The 15,523-nt window shown below is 31.9% G+C and overlaps 1 protein-coding gene, 1 long non-coding RNA gene and 1 pseudogene across 2 annotated transcripts; 2 read left to right on the top strand and 1 right to left on the bottom strand.

The window, feature by feature from the left end:
• Positions 1-805: 805 nt before the first annotated feature.
• On the bottom strand, positions 806-1,499 carry LOC119370899 (uncharacterized; annotated as a pseudogene).
• A 5,156-nt stretch (positions 1,500-6,655) lies between these two features.
• Positions 6,656-7,807, top strand: LOC110009920 (uncharacterized). Its single transcript, XR_002284782.3, has 2 exons — positions 6,656-7,008; positions 7,311-7,807. It is a non-coding gene; the product is annotated as an uncharacterized LOC110009920 (long non-coding RNA).
• A 2,226-nt stretch (positions 7,808-10,033) lies between these two features.
• Positions 10,034-12,610, top strand: LOC105637428 (Peroxidase superfamily protein). Its single transcript, XM_012220883.4, has 4 exons — positions 10,034-10,282; positions 10,794-10,976; positions 11,046-11,211; positions 12,031-12,610. Exons 1-4 carry the CDS (start codon positions 10,067-10,069, stop codon positions 12,450-12,452), a joined length of 987 nt encoding a protein of 328 aa, XP_012076273.1. The 5' UTR covers positions 10,034-10,066; the 3' UTR covers positions 12,453-12,610.
• Positions 12,611-15,523: the final 2,913 nt, after the last annotated feature.

Here is a 15,523-nt window from a genome sequence, read left to right as displayed (position 1 = left end):
AACATAATTCACAGTTTGGTAGTGCCTCTACTTTCAATGAACTCAAAGGTCCATCTTTGACCAACCTAGAAATCCTATCTAGATTAATATGAATAAGCCTTAAGTGCCAAAGATATGTTTAATTTAGCTCAATAGGACGTTTCCTCTTATTATGGTTCAAAAGATCTAAGTTATTCAATTTCTGATTTTGTTGCAGTTTAGGTGTAAATTTAAGAATAAATAAATTATCCATTAATGTGCTAGAACAAATAATTTATTTTCAAAATTTAACAATAACTGAATCATCATTAAATTCATTGAAAGAAACAGAATATCTATTCTTTGACAAACAAAAAACATAAATCAAATTCCTTCTAATCGAAGGCACATAAAGGACATCCTTTAAAAATAAGGTTTTATTATTCTTAAAATTTAAAGTAACATTCCCTACAGCTAAAATTTCAACTTTCGTGCCATCTCCCAGAAAGATGCCAACTTCTCCTTCACTTAGCTAGCGCATTACCTGAAACCCATGTAACGGTTTGCAGACATGATTAGTGGATCCTGAGTCTACACACAATTGTAATATAGACAACACCGCTAACATAGTTTCAACAACCAGTAATTGGAAAAGAGATTTACCCTGTGTCTTATTCTGTTTGGCAATCCAAACTGAACATTGCTACTTCCAGTGTCCTGGTTGCTTGTAGTGGAAACACTTACCATTAGGCTTTTTCACACTAGCACCAGCTCCGCCTTTATTATTTGCTCCAAAAGCTATTTCGGGCTTAGCCTTTTGAGCATTTTTCTTCTTCATTCCCCTTTTTTAAGTCGAAGAAGGACATTGCTCAGCATTAAACACAACTGGTGGAGGAGCCTGCTAGAGGATAGTCTTTGCTACCTGTCGCTTATTTAACAATTTTGACAATGTGAAATCCAGATTATTCATATTGTAGTTCAATTGAAATTGTTGAAAACTAGCAGGCAGGGTTTGGATGACCATCTCAACTTGAGACTCTTTATCAATCTCAGCTCCAAGGACCTCCAGTTCATTCAGAAGACTCATCATCTTTAGAACATGGTCCCTAACTGATGATCCTTCAACCATCATAGAGTTCAGTAGAGCTTGTAGTGCAATTTTTTTGGCTACACGAATCTGATCCCCAAACATTTCCTTAAGTTCTGGATGATTTCGTAAGCGATTTCCATGGACTGATACTACTATTGCAAAACATTTGACATATATGCCAAAATGTAACATCGCAACATCTTATTAGCTTTGATCCTTTCTGGTAACCTCTGCTTTTCTCCTCAGTAGCATAATCAGTAGGCTTTTCAGGACACAGGTCAGTCAAAACAAATTTGTACTCTTCGGGAGTGAGCACAATGTCTAGATTTCTTTTCCAGTCCACATAATTCGGACCCTCAATTTTATTTTGGGTAAGTATGGTGGTAAGGGGATTGAAGGATGACCTTATGAATCTGAGATTGAGTAATTTAACAAAATAATTCAACAACATTTAATAATAGCATATAACAGAATTTAAATCATAATTGCAAATAGCAAAATGATATTAAATTCATTAAGCATTTAACCGACATTCACGAATAATAAAACTCAATGGGAGATAGACTACTCAAATGTATTATTGCATCAAATTATTCAGTCCTATAACATAATAACAAGTACTACTCGATAGGAGAAACAAGTAATTAATTATAGTCAAGCGAGCACCATTACAACAAATAGGCTATGTTTCTAATGAATTTACTTAGATGGAGAGTTAAAATAATATAGACAAACAGTATAAATTGCATTTAGTGATCTCATATTACACTTAAATCAATAGGGAAAATAATGTAATACATCACACGCAATTTAGTAAAGTAGACCACAAGATTAATTTACTTCCCCCACCCACTTGTATCTTTCTTATATAACTAATTTTTTATAAATTCTACTAACCTTAATTAACATGTAATCAGTTAATTTTCAAAAGAATTTAATAAAACAAAATAAAAAATGAAAAAAATTCAAAAAAAATTGAAAAATGGTCAAAAACCCACTGAAATGACCTCCGGATGGCCGAAAAACGACAGACATCACATCATTAATGGTGAGTTTTGCTCAAAAGCCTATTTCCAATTTCTCTACCAAATTTCAAATTAATCGAAGAAAGTTGGCGCTTTTTAGCAAAATCCTCTTGATATCAGAAATTTTTTATTCTGAAACTTCTGAACCTCAAAACTCACTCTCTCTTGCTCAAAATTTAATCAAAAAATTTCAACACATTAAATCAAGAGCAACAAATTTAATAATAAAACAGAATTTGATAACGAATATAAACGAAGTCAATTTCAAAGAACAGTAAAGGCAATTCAAGTAACCATGAAGACTATGCCTTAAGCATGTTCTCAATTTGAAAAAAAAAAGTACACAGTACCAACAATAAATCACTATGCTTTCAAGTTGAATAAGTCATATACATATGATGTTTTGAAAGAGTTCACATAAGCCATAAGCCATCAAAACTATAATGTAATGACTTATTCAAGCATAGAAAAAAAAAAGATTTTTACAATTAAATAACAAATAGTACTGTGACTTCTTTTACAAAACCAAATTAGGAAGTGATAGAGATAATGACAATCTGTCAATTTGTTATTTGTTATTTCTGATATGTATAATTAGTAGTATAGTTATAATAGGACACTCCTGTATATAATGTACAGATGGGTATCTTCAGAAATCAAATTGAAACTCAAATACTTTCATAAATCTACTAAAAGATTGTCATTATCTCTATCATGACAATCTGTCAATTTATTATTTGTTATTTCTGATACATTTGAGTTTCAATTTGATTTCTGAAGATACCCATCTGTACATTATATACAGGAGTGTCTTATTATAACTATACTTCTAATTATACATATCAGAAATAACAAATAACAAATTGACAGATTGTCATTGTCTCTATCAAGAAGAACCACATATGATTCTGCCAATAAATTCTTTTGCAAAAATAAAATTGTAAAGTGTTTATTTTACCAAACACCAATTGATATCTTAAAATAAAAACAATTCAGGGCAGTAAACATTTTTTCCTTTTTCTTTAATTTGAAAAAAAAAAAAAGATTCCATCATTAAAACGATTCTGATATAAAATCAATCTTTGTACCAGAAACCGTATATTCTCAAAAAATCACAGAGAACAAGTGTACAATATCAACAAATGATTTCATCATTAAGAACTCATATATAACATAAAGGATTTTAATCTCTTAATCATATACATGAAAATGAATTAATGAAAATCAATGGAAAAAATGTCGGTCACCTATTTTCATGCTTCTAGGGGCCTTTGATACCAGTTGATGGAAAATGATATATGCAGCAGAAACCACCCAAGAGTAGAAGCACAAAATACAGGCAAACCAACAAATAACAAAATACATGATTGAATCCTACTAACAAGAGTAGTAGCGCAGAATCGTTCACCCGTCTTCTCCTTTTGTTTCTTGTGTGTATAAGAAATGGAATGGAAAGAAGGTAGTGTTTTGCTATTATATGTGGATGACATTCTACTTATAGAAAACTGTGTGGGTATGCTAACTTCTATTAAAAACTGGTTGTCTAAGAATTTTGATATGAAGGATTTGGGAGAACCTGCTCATATTCTTGGGATCAAGCTTATGCGAGACCTATGGAAATATTATGAATATTATGATGTATTTACTATTCCTATGAGAATATTATGATGTACTCAACTTATATTCGTTATTAATGAATTGCCAAGTTTTCAAAAAGAAAAAGAAAAAGGAGACCCTTAGTCTAAATGGCTAAGGTGATCAGGTACCCATGAGTAAAGCTCATAGGTTCCATCCCCCTTCCCAACCTGGCCTGAGTGCAAAGATTGAAACATATCTCTTGTACATAGTATCGAATGGTAAAAATAAAAAACTATTGTTATTGTGCATGTTTAAATATATTAGAAAATTTAAACATACAAAAAAAAGAGAGAAATAGTTTGTGGTGGACCTAAGGGGCGAGCACCCTTCAACAAGGATCGGTTGCCTCTTGATGAACTTTGCATGCCATTGGGAAGAGAGGACAATCTCCTAGCTTAGTTGTAAGGATTTTTCATGTACTAGTTGGTTGTTTCATAGTTGAAAAATGTCTCTTTTTGGCTATATCATCATTGGATTTTTCAGAATGGGTACAAAATCGAGAACCAATTACTATGCTATAATATTTGGATTAGTTACATAGATTCTAAAAAGTTAAGAGTAGTTATAGGTGCTTATACTTTTGTCGAGGTATGTAAATATGTTGAAAAGTCAGCTTATATGTTTGTCAAATACGTATCCATATAAATGTATTTCAACGGAAGGGTAAAAGAGACAGTGCACTTTAGCTCTAAACCAAAGCTTTTGGTCCAAGATTGCCATAGTAGCATTTCAACAAAAGGGCAAAAGAGATAATGGCATCGTCTCTTTCCTATTACTTCACTTTGTTCGGAAGATATGATCTTATCTTACCTCATCGAGCCGAAAAGGAATGGGTGGTTCACATAACCATCTAGCCTGAAATGAAGTTTTTGATCAAAATTGCAATAGTATATAGTATAGTTAGTGTGATCATCAGATTGTCCATCTGCAAAAAGCAAAAGGGCAGCGATCATGGCAAAGGGAGTGCAACTTTTGTTGTTGAGGTACGATCTCCGTCTATTTAAGGCAATATTGTAACTGTATGTCATGCTTTTGTTTGCTAAATAAGTTAAAAATAATGTGTGTTTTAATGCAAATGTATCGTTATTTTGGTAGCAATATGTCCAACAGATTACTTGGGAAGCCGATGTTAATTGATAGTTTTTCTTTAGCATCAATGTTCCTCAATTGAAGTTTTCAAAATATGTTGGTGCGGTATATTAGAGCGAGAAACATAGCTTTTTTTTATCAGAGGAATGAGCACATGAGTACTGGGCTTGAAATGGCCAGAGGGAAAACTGGAAGTGTATCATCATGGCCGGGTAAGTTGATGGGCTAATTGCTTAAATAGCCTAAGCTTTGGAACTAATGAAGTATTAATTCAATCAATACGGGATACTTGTCCCTCACATCTCAACACTCCCCTTAAGTGTAAGGGAGATGGCTTCTTTTATTGAGAGCTCAGTTGTCACTTGGACTTTCAAATCCTGGGTTCGTGTTCTTTTTTAGTCTCAGGGCCTGGTCTCTTTCTTGTTTTTGCCTGGGCTTGTACTCTTCAATCTCAGAGGTTACAGGTTCTTCAATTTTTACCTTACACTTTTTTATTGACCGGGATTTTAGTTTAGCTTAACCATGAGCTCCTTTCTTCTTTTTTTCTTTAAGAATTTTTTCTTTTTTTTTTTTTTTACTTTGTTCTTGCCCCCCATTTGTCCCATTGTCTTAATTTATTAACCTTGGCTTCCAGGATATATTTATGGGTCATTAGAATTATCGCAATTTGAATGAGTTTGGGATGTTTGCTAATAAATCCAGTTACTAATACATTTAAAAAGTAGGTGTTTATACATTAGGCTTGTAAATAAATGAGCTAGGCAGACAACAAGTATATTTGACGAACAGCAAATTTTCTCTCAGTGGGGTGGCCACGGTTCCCGCGGGCGGTTCTGTTTTCAAAAAAACTGGAACCGGAACCGAACCGAAAAGTTTCGGTTCCAGTTCCGGTACGGTGACCAAACCAACGGTTCCGATCGGTTTTCCGGTGAATCGCATAATTTTAAATTTTAAAATTTGAATACCGATTTTAAAATATATATATATTTGAACATAAAAAATTAAAAGATACACCTAAAAAATTAAAAAATACTTCAATTAAATTTATTTTTTTTAAAGACTTGAACATAATTATTTTTTTAAAAAAATATTTTCAATTGAATTTATTTTTTGTTTACAAAAGTTTGAACATAATTTTAAATTTTGAAGACTGGTTTAAAAAAAATATATTTGAACATAAAAAATTAAAAGATACACCTAAAAAATTAAAAAATACTTCAATTAAATTTATTTTTTTAAAGACTTGAACATAATTAAGAGATTTCACAACAAAATTTTAAAAAAAAAAAAAAACTTGACAGTTTGGCTAAAACCGCCAGTTCGAAGCGGTTCTAACCGGCCGGATAACCGGCGGTTCCAGTCCGGTTCCAACCGGTTCTCTTGAACCGCCGGTTCCGGTTCTAGAAAATTTGGAACCAGAACCGAACAGGAATTTTCCGGTTTCGGTTTCGGTTCGGCCCGATTTCGGTTCTCACCGATTCCGGTTACGGTTCTGGACCGGTTCGAACCGACTGTTCCGGTTCCCGGAACCGTAATATGGCCATCTCTAACTGCATGGGCTTGGTTCCAAAATAATATTCAATTAAGACTAATATGAGAGAGGAGGTGACTTTAAAATTACTCAAATCAAAGATAATTGCTAATTTCAATTTGTGTGAATGGATTTTAGCGTACAATATTCCTAGCTATAGGTATTTTGAATTTTTTTCTAAAGAGTAATATTATAATTAAAAAAGAAAATTTTAAAATAATTTTGTTCAACCAATGAACATCTATATAAAATTGTTTCTATTGATTCTTCTAAAAAAAATTTTTGATATGATTGATATTGCAGTGGTTCTTAGAACTACAATATTTTAAATTACAAAGTTAAAATTTTAGAATTTAAAATTTAAAATTAAATTGCTGCTGAAATCTAAAGGAAAATTTTAGAACGTATATAGGATAATTGGATTTGCACATATGAGATTGGCACAACCATGGACAATCCGTAGACCTGCATGGCCTGGCCCGCGCGGCTTTGATCAAAACAGGCTTGGTAAAAAGAGCTCATTTTCAAAAATATCCTTAATTCTCTTGTTCAAATTCGAAAAGTATCACCAGCCGTCCGTGATATTTGATCCGTTTTTACAGTATTGTGAGCAGTTTATTTTTTAATGGTCAAAGGGAGGCGTTGAATTGCTGCATCTCCTGCTTTATCTATATATGGTAAGACTAAAGAGAAAGAGATCACAAACAACTTTATTTTTATCATTAATTCATATTTTTTATTTTTGTTTAATTTTAAGATTTTTTTTTAAAAATTTGATTTTATTTTTATTTTTTGATTTCGTCACTAACTATAAATGCGCAAAAATTGAAATAAATGTAAAAATATACAATAGCATTTTAAATTTATACTTCAATTTATTATTATCATTTATTTAGTTTAATCTTAACAATTTGAGAATACCATTGAATAAACACATGATATTTAATTATTCGTGTGACTCACTACGATGCACACTCAGGTTGTGCCTCTATGAGTACTTCCCCACCAGCACAATCAAACTCTGCTAGTGCCAAGGAGATTCGTATGCTGTGGACTCGGCTTGACGAGCAGGAGAGGTTGTTGTCAGAGCTTAGAGCGCATATGATGTAGATGTCTGAAAGACCTGCAACGTCTACTTTTGTACATCCTCCTTCATCGAATCCATCGACTCCATCAGCTGCAGTTGCACTAGATCCTACTTCTTGTGCATTGCCTACGCTTTCTCCATCACCTGTCATACATCCAACCAGCATTGCAGCACCTGCTTTTGACCCTACAACGGCTCCTATTGACACTGCAGTGCCTCCTACCGACACTACAACTCCTCGTACAGAGACATTTGGGTTACAGACTCGTAGATTTGATTATAGATTTTTTAAAGATTTTTTTACTGATAAATACTACATTTACATTTTTTATTTTTTGGCAAATTTTGGAATTAATATGAGATTCTAAACGTTGTGATTTGTGTGTGTATATATATGTGTTTCTAACAGGTGCTTCAAATGTATGGTTTTCTTGCCATTTTCCTAAAATTTACTTGCTGTAATTTCAAATTTTGTGACCGATAAACCAATGATCTCCAAAAATCAATTATTTTCTAAAACAGAATTTGCGATCGGCTGCATACCATTTTGCAACCGAATACCGATGGTATTAGTAACCAACATTTTTGCGATTGTCCTATGATAAATAACATAGAAACTCTTGCAAAAGATTTAGCAACCGATTATTTCATTTTTGTGATCACTTGTCTTGGTCGCAAATTTGCGACCGACTCTTTTTTCAGTTGCTAATATATTATTAACTAGGTTTTGAGCAACCGATTCATCTTGGTCGCAAATTGCTCATGGATGTGGATTAGTAACCGTTTCTATGCAAATTAGTGATAAATTTAGTGGCAGCTAATTTGCGTGTTTTTTAGGGTGTCAACGATATTTATTTAATATTATAACTCAATTCTATTTTAATATTTCCAATAAATAATGTAAAATTAAATTCATTGAATTTGAAAATTACAATAACATATCTCAATTTTAAACACTATATTACTTTCACCATAATTTTTAATATGAAAATTTCTAAAAGTCAATTGTTCCTTTATTCAAGTTCTCATCTACACCAAATATCTTTATTATTTTGTTATCACTCATTCAATTTGCATTAAAAAATTTCTAACTATATGTAGTTGACATACATATTATACTAAAAATAAGGACATATGATGCTCCTACGGCAATTTAAAAACGTTTACTTTTAATCATTTTTATTTCATATTCATTGTTGAAATATAATCGAAATTGCGAAACCAAATCTTAAGTAAAATTGAATTATTGAAAAGCCAGATATTATGCTTTAATATATCTTTCCAATACATAATTGAGAGCATTTCTTACTATAATTAGGATGATTATAATAATATTGGAATTTAAACAGTATTTACGTACAAATAATTACAAAACAGTAGTTTGTGCAAATTTGATTAAATGCGACGAGAGTATTATTTTTTGTTGTATTATGTTATATCAATTAGAAAAAGGGACTAAAAATAAATTTCCATATTATTTTAATAACAAAGCACTTAATTTAAATTTGAAATTATCTACAATTCTGCCATTCTGACGAGAAGCATTTAAACAGAGAAAATTACATCTTTAACTACTATTTTCAGTTGTATTATGTTTTGTTGACATTTAATTGACACTGACTGATAAGAAACTCTGCCATTGAGACTTGGACCATATGAACAGAGAAAGTTACATATTTAACCTTCAGTTCTTTGACATTCACAAGTTTACCTTACTTGGTAAATTTCTATTTTGTCCTCATATACTTTGCATTTGAAGTCCGCAAGTCTAAGTTGACAAAACGTGTGTCAATGGGGGTTGAAATTATCATTTAACCCCTTATTTTATAAGAGGAACCATGATTCGACTCCTGCACCAGTACGTTCCAAAAAGTTAAATAGTTAACCTAAATTTGTCTCATCACATTGATTAACGTTTTTTTTGAGGATCACTTTATCAATTTCATTTCTCCATTCATGCATGCAGAAACCCAACCGCATACGGGTCTTGCCCACTATATGTTTTGAATATTGCCCAATGCCCACCACTTTGATGGTGCTGGATAATATTCTTGTCGTGCTCATAAATATATGTATAAAAAAGAAAGGAACACGTATTTGTATGTATAATATTTCTGTCATCAAAAAGCCAAAATACTGACAAAATTTTCTCATGACCTAACATTGATCGATGCATGCATGGTTAGATCATCAAGCACCCAATTAAGTGGTTTCAAAAAGTCTTAGCTATTGTTTAATCACTAGTGCTGTGTGCATATCTGATACTTTTGATCCATCAACGTGCATGAAAATTAAAGATTTGATTGCTTTTCAATCTGATAATTATGAACCCACCTTTAGTTTTCCTTCTCTCAATCGCCAACCCTAATGTGGGTAATTTTAATATGCTAATCTATTAGGTTTACACATGCAATTAGCAAACTCTCTCAGTGGTTGCAGCTTTTTGAACAAAGACAATAAGCAAGCACTACGTCTATATATAGCCACAGCCGCCATACATCAGCCCCACTTGCATATAAAATTCTAACTTTAATCTTTTATATTGGCTATAAATACAACTTCAAACACTTGGGTGTTATAACTGTCTTTGGCATTTTAACCTTAATCACCTCATTAGCAATATATAAGATTTCTTTGTTTAGGAAGACATGAAGAGTTTAAGCTTGTACAAATGGTATTTGTTTGTTGCAATTTTAATTTTATATGTTGTTGGTGTGAGATCCCAACTTTCTTCTGATTTCTACTCGAAAACTTGCCCTAAACTTCTTCAAATAGTTCGAAAAGAAGTTCAAAATGCTATCAAGTTCGAAATGCGAATGGCAGCCTCTTTACTGCGACTTCATTTTCATGATTGCTTTGTCAATGTGAGTTAGTATTACATTTATGATTTTGACCTTTTATTGACCTAAGTCAAATATTTTAGCATTTACTACACTTATTTCAATATATATAGTTTCAAATCTAAGGGTTGACAAACCCGTTTTTACATAATGGTCGAGCTTATAGTACCTTCACTCATATTTTAACATCATTGCATTGAACATTCAAAAGAAACTATAGTCAGCAGTCAATGGTCCGCCTGAAAAGTTAAATTTTTATTAATTCTTCTTTTCCATCTAATAAATTTTTTTTATTTATCAAAAAAAAAAAAAAAAAAATTTTTGCCATTCAATGTTTATTATACATTTGTTTTATCGAACTACATTTAATGTTGTGTAACTCCAGTTTTTCATGTTGCTTGCCAGTTGGACTAATCTACAATTTAAATTATTGATATATATTACACATGTTTAAAAAATATTTTTCTGAATAATCACTGTTTACAAAAGAAATAGTATAGTAATCTTCTTTCTTTTGATTGTTTGTTGGTTTTAGGGTTGTGATGGATCTGTGCTGTTGGACGGAACTGATGGTGAGAAGTTTGCTGTGGCCAACAGAAACTCAGCTAGAGGGTTTGAAGTTGTGGACTCAATAAAAACTGCTGTCGAAAGTCAGTGCAGCGGCATCGTTTCTTGTGCGGACATACTCGCCATAGCTGCCCGAGATTCTGTCCTCCTGGTAATTAGTTCAATTTATATAAATTATGATCCAAAGAATTTTTTTTTTACTTAATTAAATTTGATGTAGAGTGGAGGGCCTTCATGGAAAGTTCTTCTTGGGAGAAGAGACGCGTTGATAGGAAACCAGGCACAAGCAAATATTTCACTGCCTTCTCCGTTTGAAGGATTGGATGCAATCATTGCCAAGTTTGATGCTGTTGGCCTCAACATCACCGATGTTGTCTCTTTATCAGGTATATATATGTTTTATTATAATTTATAATGATAAGTAATTTCTTATTTTATTTTTATAATGTAAATAAAATACACAATATGTTTTCCTTAAGAGAGATTCATATAATTATTTTTTTATTAATCTTAAGAAAAATGAATTTCAATAAAAAAATTAAAAATATTTTTCTAAAAAAAGTAATTAGAGACATTTAATTTGTTAGTGAATTGTAAATTTTAATTTGTTTCTTATATTTATGTTCTATTTTTTCAATTTTATTACTTATTTAGGTGCTTTTTTTATTTTGCTTGAATTGTTTGTCTCCTGTACTCCTATTTAAAACACAAAACTTGGTCTGGACTTTACTGTTTCAGTTTGAAAGATCAACTCGAATTTTGAAGGTGATAAGAATATTATTCTAGAATATATATATATACACTCATAACTAGACTGATAATGATAATATATATATATATATATATATATATATATATATATATATATATATATATATATATTATCATTATCAGTCTAGTTATGAGTGTATTGGGTCGGGGAAACCTATTGGCCTGGTGTATGATTCCTGAAAATGTTAAACTTTCCTGGTATTTTTAATTTAATAATTTTTTTTTTTTTGTTGCTGATAAAAAAAAACCTTTTTCTAACTAGTCAACAAATCTTTTTTTTTTTAAAGGTGAGGAATTCTATTTTTTTATTTATTTAGATTTTACGTATGTAAATAGCATAGCAACCATATTTTTTAATCTAGCTGATGTTCTGAAATACAAATATATATCAATATTATATTAAAAAGCTGATAAATTTTATTTTGTAACTGTAGGTGGCCATACAATTGGTCAAGCAAAATGCGCAACCTTCAGCAATAGATTATACAACTTCTCTGGACCTGGAGTTCCTGATGCTACGTTGGACACATCTATGTTATCTGATCTGCAAAACCTATGTCCAGTAAATGGTGATGGAAACAAGACCACAGCTCTTGACCGGAACTCCACTGATCTTTTCGACAACCATTATTTCCAGAATTTGGTAAACAATAAGGGACTCCTCGGTTCAGACCAAATTCTATTTTCAAGCGCTGAGGCTGTTTCAACAACCCTAAATCTTGTTCAAAGTTACAGCAGTAACACCAAGCTTTTCTTTGATGATTTTGCTAATTCTATGATCAAAATGGGCAATATTAGTCCACTCACTGGGTCTAATGGAGAGATCAGAAAGAATTGCAGAGTGGTTAACTCATAGATTGTTTTTTATTTTACCAAAATAAAGGTGGGTTTGATAATTAAAGAATAGTTGAAAGTTGTATACTTGTGAATTCTGAGTCATCAGGCACTAGGTCTCTTGTTTTTATAATCCAATACTGTTAGTGTTTATGTATTTGTAATTTGTAATTTATATTAATTTATGAGCATTAGACTCCGGTAAAAATCAATTGAATTTATATATATAAAAAAATATGTTTATAACAGTCTTCCACTTATAATTTTTGTTCACCCTAAATTGGATGAAACTGAAAATTAAATATTCAGTAATTCTTACAATTAGCTTCTAAAACTTATAATTAAAGAGACAGGGTGAATATTTAGGCTTCAAGGAGCCTTCAGTCGAAATTTAGTATGTGCACTTTAGATTTTGTGATGGGTTTAAGGTAAAGAAAAGATGAGAAACAAATAAGGGAAGAAAAATAGTAAGGATTGGAGAGATAATAACAACAATAGCTCGTTAAAATTGAGTTTATATATAGAATAATGTATGCTTTACAATAAGAATTAGGCATCGCATTCTAAGATGCTAAAATCATAAAGTTAATATAATATAAACAATCTTATATATCAATTAATATAGAATCCTCAAAATGTGACTTAGAGAATTTTTTTCGAAAAATCTTATAGAAAACTGCAAGAGTTTTCCTATATTACAATATTTTCAATCTCAAAATTTATTAATAGACTTCTTATGTCACCATTCATCACTATCCAACTTCACAATCTCAGTACTCAAACATCATCAATATAGTCTCATCAAAGGATCACTAAAGCATAAATATTCATATTCATTTCTAATTTTTAAAGTATTCTTAATATTTATATATGCCATAACATTTCTATCATAAATATAAAAACTATGATCCTAATGCTCATAATCCAAAATCTCATCGTATATAAAAATTCGTTTAATTTCATTTAATTAATCAAATTACCTTTCTCTAATTAATTAATTTACATTTTACAATCCTAATAGAATGATGAAAATATTTATATATTTATTTCTCACGTTCGAATTGGGTTTTCCAAGTGTGTTTTTTTCTTTAAATTTATTTATCAGTCATGTAGTCGTTCTTGTTTTTCTCACTTATGCTGTACTATGAACATGAACGGGATTTTGTTCCTTGCTGACACGAGAAATAAATTGAGGTAGTTATTATCGGTATAGGATCTTATGGGGTTAAATTTGTATCAGCTATAGGGTAAGCTGGCTTGGATATTCGCTCTTATTGGGTCAATGGAATGAATCATGATCTCGAATCTCTATCTAGTTTTGTCTTTTTTTATTCTATCTTAGCACCTTAACACACTGTCCCTTAATTTTTTGCTAGTAGGTTTTGGATTTCAGTGTACTTTCCTTCTCTTTTTCTGCTCCTTCTCTCTGGCTTAATTCGGCAGGTTTTGCTTGTTTTTAGGTAGTGTTGCTAAGAAACAATCTGTAACATTTGGTGTTTCGAGGATTAGGTGTGCTTCCTGGCCACTTTCCAACTAGAAAAATTATAAATTTCAGAATTGAATTAGGCATAAAATGTTTGGAGGAGAAACTTTTATTTAGAATATTTCCACAGTCCCCTTCGAAACTACAGGAGATAGGGAGTCCACAACTTCTTCCTTCTAAGTTGATCTTTTTGAGTTTGGTTGATCAACTTGTCTTACAGTGAACAAGGGTGTTTCATATTTTATTGTGGGTGTCTCAGTTACTTCTTCCTAAGATGTAATGGAGAAATGTTAACTTCACAGTTTTATCAAGAAAAATATGACCACATTGGATGCAACAAGAGCAGAACTTGCTTTGTTAGTTTTGTATCTGAATAATCTCTTAAGTTGCATTACAGCTCTTGCTATTAGTCAACGAACATTGAATATTCTCCTCAATTACTTGTTAGCGGCCTTTGTTGAAAACAGATAAAAAATATATAAAAAATTGGTTGTGCTCAATCCCACATCGGGGAGATTGAGTTTTGAGGGTGTTTGAATTGGCTATAAAAAGAAGCCAATGTTTAGGTTTCTAAACACACCAAAAACATTTGAATGTGTTTTATATTAGGGATTTAGAGCAAGTCTCTTGGAGTCCCTTGGAGTATAAAATATTTGGGGTGTTTTGAGGGTGTCGGGTAAAAAAATATTTTGTAATTATGGTTGTAACAATTTGCCGCATAGTGAATATTTTTTTTGGTTATCGTTTGGCAACGGCAGTGGTTTTTCTCCACTTGGGGAGTTTTCCACATTAAACTATCGTGTTCTCTTTAATTTCTCAGTCATTATTTTATCTTCTCATTTGTTCTTGCTTGAAGCCGATCCGAAGGGCGGGAAAATTAGCGATTTTCCCAACAAGTTGTATCAGAGCCTAATTGTTAGGCGGAGCTTTTAGTGTTAAAATAATTTCTTGTAATTTAAATTATAAGTATGCATTGTGATTGCAGCTTAGTCTGATCTTCCACATCAGAAATACTATTGTTAGAAATTATTTTATTTTAAAAGCAAGTGGAGTTTTGGAAGTCTTGAAGCGGGTGGAGCTTTGCTTTGGTGTGCTTCAGTACCGGTGGTGAAGGTCCTGACGATAATTATTGAAGTTATTCTGGTACGAAGTTCTGATAATATACCGTGCACGTAACTTTTGTCTAGAAGGTCAGATTTTAAGTGGGACCACTTGTGACCCCTCCGCCCAACTGGGATTTTACGTGGAATGGTAATATTGTCTAGGAGATCATTGTGATCTTTCCTGGGTATTGTCGAATCAGTTTACTTCACTAATTATTGGGTTCACTGTTATAAGCACAAGTAAGCATGTCGGCTATAAGATGTGAAATTGAGAAATTTGATGGGAGAATGAATTTTGCACTGTGGCAAGTGCAAGTCAAAGACGTGTTGATTCAGTCTGGACTGCATAAGGTTTTGAAGGGCAAACCAGTCAGCGGAAAGAATTCAGGAAAAGACAGTAGCAGTGGAGACTCAGAAAAATCCAAGATTAGCGATGAAGAATGGGAGCAGCTGGATATCAAAGCGGCAAGTCAAATTCGCATGTGTCTAGCAAAAAATGTTCTTGCT

The sequence above is a fragment of the Jatropha curcas genome, chromosome 7 (genome assembly GCF_041381405.1).
Source record: "Jatropha curcas cultivar XTBG-Jc1 chromosome 7, XTBG_Jcur_1.0, whole genome shotgun sequence".
Classification (NCBI taxonomy): domain Eukaryota; kingdom Viridiplantae; phylum Streptophyta; class Magnoliopsida; order Malpighiales; family Euphorbiaceae; genus Jatropha; species Jatropha curcas.
The sequence above is the reverse complement of the archived record's forward strand: the minus strand, read 5'-3'. Positions and strand labels throughout refer to the sequence as shown.